General features: G+C 41.5%; 1 protein-coding gene across 1 annotated transcript in view; it reads left to right on the top strand.

The window, feature by feature from the left end:
• Positions 1 to 8,411, top strand: part of MYOM3 (myomesin 3) — a 69,299-nt gene that overhangs the window by 49,870 nt on the left and 11,018 nt on the right. The window contains exons 23-29 of the mRNA XM_032789549.2: positions 345 to 454; positions 1,342 to 1,386; positions 1,855 to 1,991; positions 4,099 to 4,243; positions 5,367 to 5,426; positions 7,056 to 7,123; positions 7,416 to 7,526. Of these exons, the coding sequence (XP_032645440.1) occupies positions 345 to 454; positions 1,342 to 1,386; positions 1,855 to 1,991; positions 4,099 to 4,243; positions 5,367 to 5,426; positions 7,056 to 7,123; positions 7,416 to 7,526 (676 nt within the window). The remainder of the gene's footprint in view (positions 1 to 344; positions 455 to 1,341; positions 1,387 to 1,854; positions 1,992 to 4,098; positions 4,244 to 5,366; positions 5,427 to 7,055; positions 7,124 to 7,415; positions 7,527 to 8,411) is intronic.

Below are 8,411 nucleotides of genomic sequence, written 5' to 3'. Positions count from 1 at the left end.
GCCCAGCGCTGGGGTGGCAGGGGGTGCGGGTGGGGGGTGAGAGACCGGGGCTGGGGCAGCAAGGGGTGCAGGTAGGTGGGGAGAGCCCAGGGCTGGGGCAGCAGTCGGGTGCGGGGAGGAGCCCAGGGCTGGAGTGGGGGCAGCCAAAATTTGTTTTGCTTGGGGCAGCAAAAAACCTAGAGTCAGCCCTGGCTGAGGCTTTAAGACATTTTGGCTGTGCTACCCCCACTGTTGCATTCAGATTACTACGTTTGCTCCTCTAGATTTACAAACTTTGTTGCATTCTTCTCTCAAATAACCCTATTTTAGACAGAATCCTAATGTGTTTCTTTTTCTTCTTTAAGATCTAAGATCATACTGAAAAATGCATCAGAAAAAGATCTGGGGACCTATTCAGTGGAAGTAACTGATATAGATGATGAGATCTCAGCCAGCCATACTTTAACCCAGGAAGGTAAAAATCCATAATTACAAAAATCTTCCCATGTGCTGTAATTTGTTAACTCCGAATGGCTGGGCAAAAGCTCTTCCTAGACCTTTAGGAGATGAAGTGGTGCCATATAATGGCAATAGAAAGGAGATTTTCTATCCTTTAAATGGCCAGATGTGACTGATTACTTCTGCAGTATGAGAACTTGAAGGTCAAGACATACGGCATCAGAAAGGAAATGTTCTTATAGCCTCAGGGCTTAAAATGCTGCTGTGCCACAGCCACTACCTGTGCCAACAGGAGAACCCCTCCCATCAGCATAGCTAATCCACTTCCTTGAGAGGCAGTAGCTAGGTCTATAGAAAAATTCCTCTGTCGACCTACTGCTGTCAACATGGGGATTTAGATTGTTTTAACAACACTGCTCAGGGATGTGGATATTTCAAACATCTGGCCAACATAGATAAACCAACCTAATTTTGTGGGGGAGGGATAAAGCCAGGGTTGTGAGTTTAATCCTTGAGGGGGCAAGCTAGGGCAAAATCAGTACTTGGTCCTGCTAGCAAAGGCAAGGGGCTGGACTAGATGACCTTTCAAGGTCCCTTCCAGCTCTACGAGATAGGTATATCACCATTATTATTATTATTACTAGGCCTCAGAGTTTTGCATATTACCACAACATTACAGTAATTTAGGCTTTGTTTAAAGCTGTTTCTCTAACTGATGCCATCAGCACTGGATATTATTTTCCCAGCTTCTTCTAATCCCTTCAGCTATGACTTGTTTTGTACCTTTTAAGGACTACTTGACCTGGATGATGAAGGGTCTGTTAACAAGATAAATTGGTAATGAGTTTTGGTTTCAGTTTGGCTTTACTGACCTAAGTCCTGTGCTGTTCTTTGCATTTTCAGAACTGGACAATTTGCGGAAAATTAGTCATGAAATCAGAAACCCATGTAAGTTGAACTAGTGGCAACTGACATTTGGGACCAGCATACACAGACTTTCCTGGGGACTGTGGAAAGACTTTTGTGTGCCAGTGACCCTGGGAGCTATGACAACAGGAGTTTGATCTCTTGGTAGGGCCACCCAAGCTGGACAGGTCAACAGGGGGGACCAGATGAAGAGCCATCCACTGGCCCTCCAGGCTGGGGGTTGAATGATAGGCCAGTCAAAGCTAAGTTATGGAAAGACAATAGGGTCGTTATTCCAGCAAAGACATGATAGACAGGGATGGAGGAGCCTTGTTCGTGCCCAGAGTGACATCTGATAGCACGGGAAGGATTCAGATTCAGATATAATGCATAGTAAGGGTGAAATCCTGACCTCATTAGATCAATATCTAAACTCCGTCTAATACCGATTGGATCAGGATTTTATCCTAAATCCTCAACCTTGACCAGCCACATTCCCTCTCCTTCCAGTGATTGAGCTGATCTCCGGGTGGAACATCGATGTCCTTGAGAAAGGAGAAGTGCGTCTGTGGCTGGAGGTGGAAAAGCTGTCACCAGAGGCAGAGCTGCATTTAATCTTCAACGGGAAGGAGCTTTCAAGCACTCCGGTACGTGTGTTGCTTCTAAACTCCCAATGTGTGCGTGACTTCCTCTGACCCGTATTCACAATGGGCTAGATAGGCTCTATGAAACCAGAGTTCAGATGAGATCACAGATTCAGAAGCCTATTGTTCCCCATCATGTATCTTTATGCTTCTTTTCCAAGGCTCTGGGCTTGATTCCATACCGTGCCCCAGCAGAGCTCCAGTGGTCTGACAGAGAGCCAGACACTGCTCCTGGATTCTCAGCTGTCAAGTCCCAGCATTAGTTAAAGCCACTGATGTAACGTCCATTGGGCATCTTGTGCCAGCAGAGAACTGAGCATGACAGAACCTCACTCCACCCTGACCCCTTCCCATCCCCATTCCTGACACACACCCTACCTCCCCTTATCCTGAGAAGTGGGTTGGGAGCAGCAATGAAGAATATGACACAGTCAGGCCGCAGAGCCACATCTATCAGCTTTGCACTAGCAGACATGTTCCCTGAACAGGGGGGCTCTCCAGGGACAATCTCCACCCATTTTAAGTTCACTTTACATTATAAGCGAGCTTGGTGCACCAAAGAATCCAATCCCCCATGAGTCATTTAGCCCTGGTGTAAGCATGTGCTAAGAAATACTCTCTTTGTCAGTTAGATGAGGGGAAGGGTTAATGCTGCCCCTTCTGTCCTACACAACAAGCCTGGCTGGTTTTCACACTCGTCTTTTAGTTGGCTGTGTATAAATCTTCTGGCTTTTGAGAGCAGATGCATGCAACCCATTTCCAAATTGCAGACATTGAAAATAACATTGTACCATGTATCACAAAGTACTCTTGCATTGTACATTTAAAAGAACATATTAACCCCTTTTTAGCCCTCCCATCCCAGAACCTCATGCTATATATGGTTTTAAAAGTATTTACTCTGGGGGACTGGACGGTTCTGAATTAAGAAAAGGATTATGGAACTATTCACCTGTGATTCAAATGAAGTCTAACTATGTCAAAATAACAAAGTCATGGGTATTTTATGATAGGCAAAACCCAAAGCCTCTCCTAGCCTTCGTTGCCATGTGTTCTCCAGAGACAGAAAGTGTCCAGCAACATTCTTTGAGGCTTTCCTTATGCAATCACTATCTTTTCTCGACTGTATAATTTATGTGGTAATGCATGATTAAACAGTGCATGTCAAGCTCTTTGTATTGCTAATATTTGCTTGCAGCAAACAGATTGGCCACTACTAATGATGACAGCTAACATTTTTGAATATCTGATGGATTTAAGGGTGTGCGTATATAAAAGTTCATGGTATATTAATGAGTGCATAGTGCCATGGGGTGGATGTGTTACCCTAGCTACCACCCAGAGGAATAACTACTTGCAACACGTGGCAGCTGCTTTCAAGAGCACTTTTTCATTACATAAAAATCCATGTGATCGCACAGAATCCTGGCGAGTTGGAAGGTTTAATACACAGCAATGGAGAATCTATTGTACCATGTGTTATACTGGAAACCTCTTAGGCTGTGTTCTCTGCAGAAACATCCTGCCACAAGTAGGTTCCCCTGCATTGATATGCAAACCCAGTAAACAAATGCATATGGACTTTTCAGTAGAAAACAAAATTCATTTGGGAGTCAAATCCTGGTCCATGATTACACCAGAGTAAGAGATGGGCATGGGGAGGGAGAGGGTTTGTTGGCCCCATTGTAGCCCTGGGTGTGTCTACACTGCAAAAAAAGGTACATTCTTAACTTGGGTTAAAATAGCAATGAAAACATGGAAACTCGACTTCTAAGTTGGGTTAGCAACTCAAGTTCTACCCCAGGCTCCCTTACAGGGTTTCACTTGAGCTGCAAACTTGAATTAAGAATCACGCTGCCATGTCTTCACTGCTATTTTTACCCAAGTTGGCTAACCTGAGTTAAGAATACACCTTTTATAGGCAGTGCAGATATACCACAGGTAGCCAGGGGAAATATACCAGGGTGGCTCTACAGGTGTAGAACGAAGTTAAGATCTGTAGCTCCAGCCAGGCTCTATGCTGAAGAAGACATGGGGCCGGGATTTGGTGCTGGAATAATTTCCCTATGAAAAACTGACCAATTTACCCCCAATACTTTGTTTTATATAGACACATAAGATAAACTTTGACAGAGCAAACGGCCTTATAGAACTAATAATCCAGGACTTCTGTGATGATGATAAGGGGACATACACAGCCCAGCTGCAAGACGGAAAAGCTAAAAACCAGTTCACTCTGGCTCTCGTTGATGACAGTAAGTAGAGATTCAGGGCTTAATCCAAAGCCCGCTGAACTCGGTGGGAGGTTTTCTACTGACTTCAGTAGGTTTTGGATCAGACCCTTAGAGAGAGTGCCAGCTAATGACCACAAATGGTTTCCCACAGTTATACTGTGGGTAGTGATTGAAGGTATCACGTATTTATTTTAATAAATTTATTCAATGGCCAGAACCAGTCTTCCTATAGGAACTATCTGAATGGCTCTTTAGCACAGATCCAAGCCTTTGGTTGTACATCTGGATTCCTGGATAATAATCTTTGGCCCTGATGGGGCATCACAGCCATGGATCTGTGTTCATATATTTTCTTCTTTATTTGCTGTATACACATAATTCCCTCACAACAAACTATCTATTGACACACAGAGGTTGATGGTGTGTATTGTGATTTTTAGTCATTTTATCTTATCATAACATTGGCCTGAAAATTCAAGGATGTTAACAACTAAATTTGAATAATAAAGAAACTGCATTGAATAGAGAAAGTCCATATGGCTCTGTAAGGTGAACAGTAAGGTGAACAGATAGGCCCATTTATGCTAATGTACAGAAACATTTTGGCTCTTTATGAACAGCAAGTTGCAGTTTTTCCAGTCTAAATTCTTCCCTAAATAATACTGTAGCTTTATTTGATCGTTCTCATTTTAAAACAGTTTGGCAATTGTTCTTAATCTTATTGGATTGAGTCTCTCGATGCCTGAAACTGTATTTCTAATACTTCTCCCTTGAAAAGTTGCAAGTTCAAGGACTCAATCCTGTATTCTTTGCATACCCCAGAAAACTCTCTTTTAAACCTATGGGAGCTTCCAATGCCTAAAGATCAGCTCTTAAAAGCAAATTCACTGTATTTTCTTGAAAATAAATATTACATTCTGAGCTGCTAGCAGCATGAAAAGCTAATAGAGCTGACCTTGCCAAGGATTCTATACAGAAGAACAGAGTATAACTGTGGAGAGATGGCTCTTAGAGATACACTGTACGTGTTTTAGAGGAACATCCTTCCCGGTTAGGAATCTATACCATGTTACAGAGAGAGGGGTTGTAATAGTGTTTCAATGACCTTTTGTTGACTCTGATCTGTCACTGTTTGTTCTTTCAGGTTTTGATAAAGTTGAGGCGGAGGCTGCTGCTAAGCAGAGAGACTGGAGAAGAAAGCAAGGTAAGATAGCCTCAAGGTCACTGACTTTGTCAGGACTGGTGAAAAGTTGGTGAAAGCTGAAACAAGGATATTCTACTGAGCGTCCAAACAATAAGTGAAAACTAAATTGCTCTCTTCAGTGTACTCTTATTTAAACTGCTTGCTGGACTAAGATAGAGCATTTTATTTTAGGTTACTGTTTTCTGGCTATTAAAAATCAAATCAAATGAAAGTGTGATTTGTTTTGATAGTTCAAGGCATGTGGCCCCTGAATGAACACCCTGACTCTGAACATGCCTGAGTTTCAGAAAAGGTCCAATCCAGATGGGACTCAGGTCCATCTGTATCTCCTGGTAGAAAGCAGAGAATGTGGAAATCTTCATTGTCAATGGGAGCAATACATTCCCCTGTCTCCCTCCCCTACCTTGTGGCTGATGTATAAATAATGAGTATAAAAAAGCCTTTTTCAGGGAAAAGAGTAGCTGTTTCATAGATTCCAAGTCCAGAGAGACCTTTGTGATCATCTAGTCTGGCCTGCTGCAGAACACAAGCTATATAGAACTCCCCCAAAATAATTCCTACAGCAGATCTTTTAGAAAAACATCCAATATTGATTTTAAAAGTGTTAGTGATGGGGAATCCACCACAACCCTTGATAAATTGTTCCAATAGTTAATTGCTCTCACCATTAAAAATTTACACCTTATTTCCAGTCTGAATTTGTCTAGCTTCAACTTCCAGATAGTGGACCGAGTTATACGTTTCTCTGCTAGACTGAAGAGCCCATTATTAAATATTTGTTTCCCATATAGGTACTTATAGATTGTAATCAAGTCATCCCTTAACCTTCTCTTTGTTAAGATAAATAGATTGAGCGCCCTCAGTCCATCACTGTAAGGCAGGTTTTCTAATCCTTTAGTCATTATCATGGCTCTTCTCTGAACCCTCTCCAATTAGTCAACATCCTTCTTGAATTGTGGGCACCAGAACCAAATTAAAAATGGACAGATCAATTTGCCTTTTAATTGGGCTCACAAGTAATTCATATCAGGAGAGAAGATTGGAATATATACACATTATCTATTCCATTGCCCTCCACCTGCAGAATATCTATAATCTTTCAATATTGACCTGACACTCAACCCAGTCACTAAATCAAAAGAGTAATTGGAGAGCATAATCCACTAGCATATTAAGAAAAGACCGGTTAGTCACTATAAGAACTGTTGCCCTCGGAAACTTTTTTAAATTATACATCTAACATTATGGTGCCTACTGCATATAAAATACAAATTCCATAAAATTAGAACATGGAAGAGCAGCAAAGAATCCTGTGGCACCTTATAGACTAACAGATGTTTTGGAGCATGAGCTTTGGTGGGTGAATACCCACTTCGTCAGATGTATTCACCCACGAAAGCTCATGCTCCAAAACGTCTGTTAGTCTATAAGGTGCCACAGGATTCTTTGCTGCTTTTACAGATCCAGACTAACACGGCTACCCCTCTGATTCCTGAACATGGAAGAGTTAATATAAGGACAGTGCTGCAATGTACCACTAGATGGAGCCGTTGCATGGTATAATATTAAACGCGGACCTGCAGGAGAGACCAGCAAGACTGGTTTTTTGTTTTCTTTTTTTACTTGTAGGTCCTCATTTTATAGAGAATTTGCAATGGAAGGTTACTGAGGATTGCGAAGTTCTGCTGACGTGCAAGGTAAGTATTACCATACAATTGTTACTGTGTATAGTACCATCCATCTATTGTTAATATAGATGTGCATTTTAAGGAGACTGCATAAATAGCACCAGCTCTAACCAATTGATATTTGCCTACTGATAAACGTCGAGATCCTGGAAGTAAATCCTAATAGCTCTGGAAAACAAGGGGGAAAGCGTCACCTAATACTGAGGGAATCTCTTGGGACAGCTGAAGTCTCATAATTAGAAACACATCCTTGCATTCAGAAAGATCAGTATTCTGATTGCTAAATCTTTACTTCAAACAGGCAACAAACATGAAAAAAGACACCAACTTTAAATGGTTCTTGGATAAAAAAGAACGTTTGGATGGTCTGTATGATCCGCAGACTGGGGCTGGAACTCTTCGGATAAAAAAGGTGAAAAACATAATGCAACTTGGGGGCATTCATGATATTATTTCAACATGCAATAAATGTGGGTAGATATTACTAAGATATTATTATTATTAGCATTTACTGTTTGTTTCTGGCAGTACCCACAGTGTGCTAAGCACTCTTCAAATACAGAAGAAAGCATGAAACAAAAACAAAGGCTGGAAGATAAAGCCAGAGAAATTCAAATTAGAAATAAGGCCCATATTTTTAACAATGAGAATGATTAACCATTGGAACAAACTCCCAAGAAAAGTGGTGGATTCTCCTTCTCTTGAAGTCTTCAGATCAAGATTGGATGATTTTCTGTGAGAGGCTTTGGTCAAACAAGTTATTGGGCTCAATACAGGAGTAACTGGATGAAATTATATGGCCTGTGATCTGCAGGAGCTTACTCTAGCTGATGTAATGGTCCTTTTACCCTTAAAAATCAATGAATCCTTGACCCACAGAGCATCAACAGGTGAATGAAGGGGGCTCTGTGGTAGAGTTAATGAACTAGAGTTTTGTCTGTGCAGAGTTATTTTAAATACTGCTTGGTCTCAGTTTTTCAATTTAATTTCAAATCAGCAATTTCCGTATCAAAAACCAGTATATACATCAGTGTGAGTGGCAATCTCTGCTCAGATGAGACCTGGGATCATCAATACACATCGCTCCTGCAGGTTGAGATTGATGTGTATCAGTACAGCTGTATAGGGGAAGATTGCAAGGGGCTGCTTTCATTCTAGTCAATACTGTTAACTCACCAAATTCACCCAAATGACAGGGGGAAATTCACCAGTACATTACAAACAGAGCTCTGATCTCACCAGCCCAAAACTGTCCCATACTTAAGTGATCTGTGAAATTTCCATTTTAAAATATTTT

The sequence above is a fragment of the Chelonoidis abingdonii genome, chromosome 25 (genome assembly GCF_003597395.2).
Source record: "Chelonoidis abingdonii isolate Lonesome George chromosome 25, CheloAbing_2.0, whole genome shotgun sequence".
Classification (NCBI taxonomy): Eukaryota; Metazoa; Chordata; order Testudines; family Testudinidae; genus Chelonoidis; species Chelonoidis abingdonii.
Note: the sequence above shows the minus strand (reverse complement) of the source record. Positions and strands in the feature narration are given on the sequence as shown.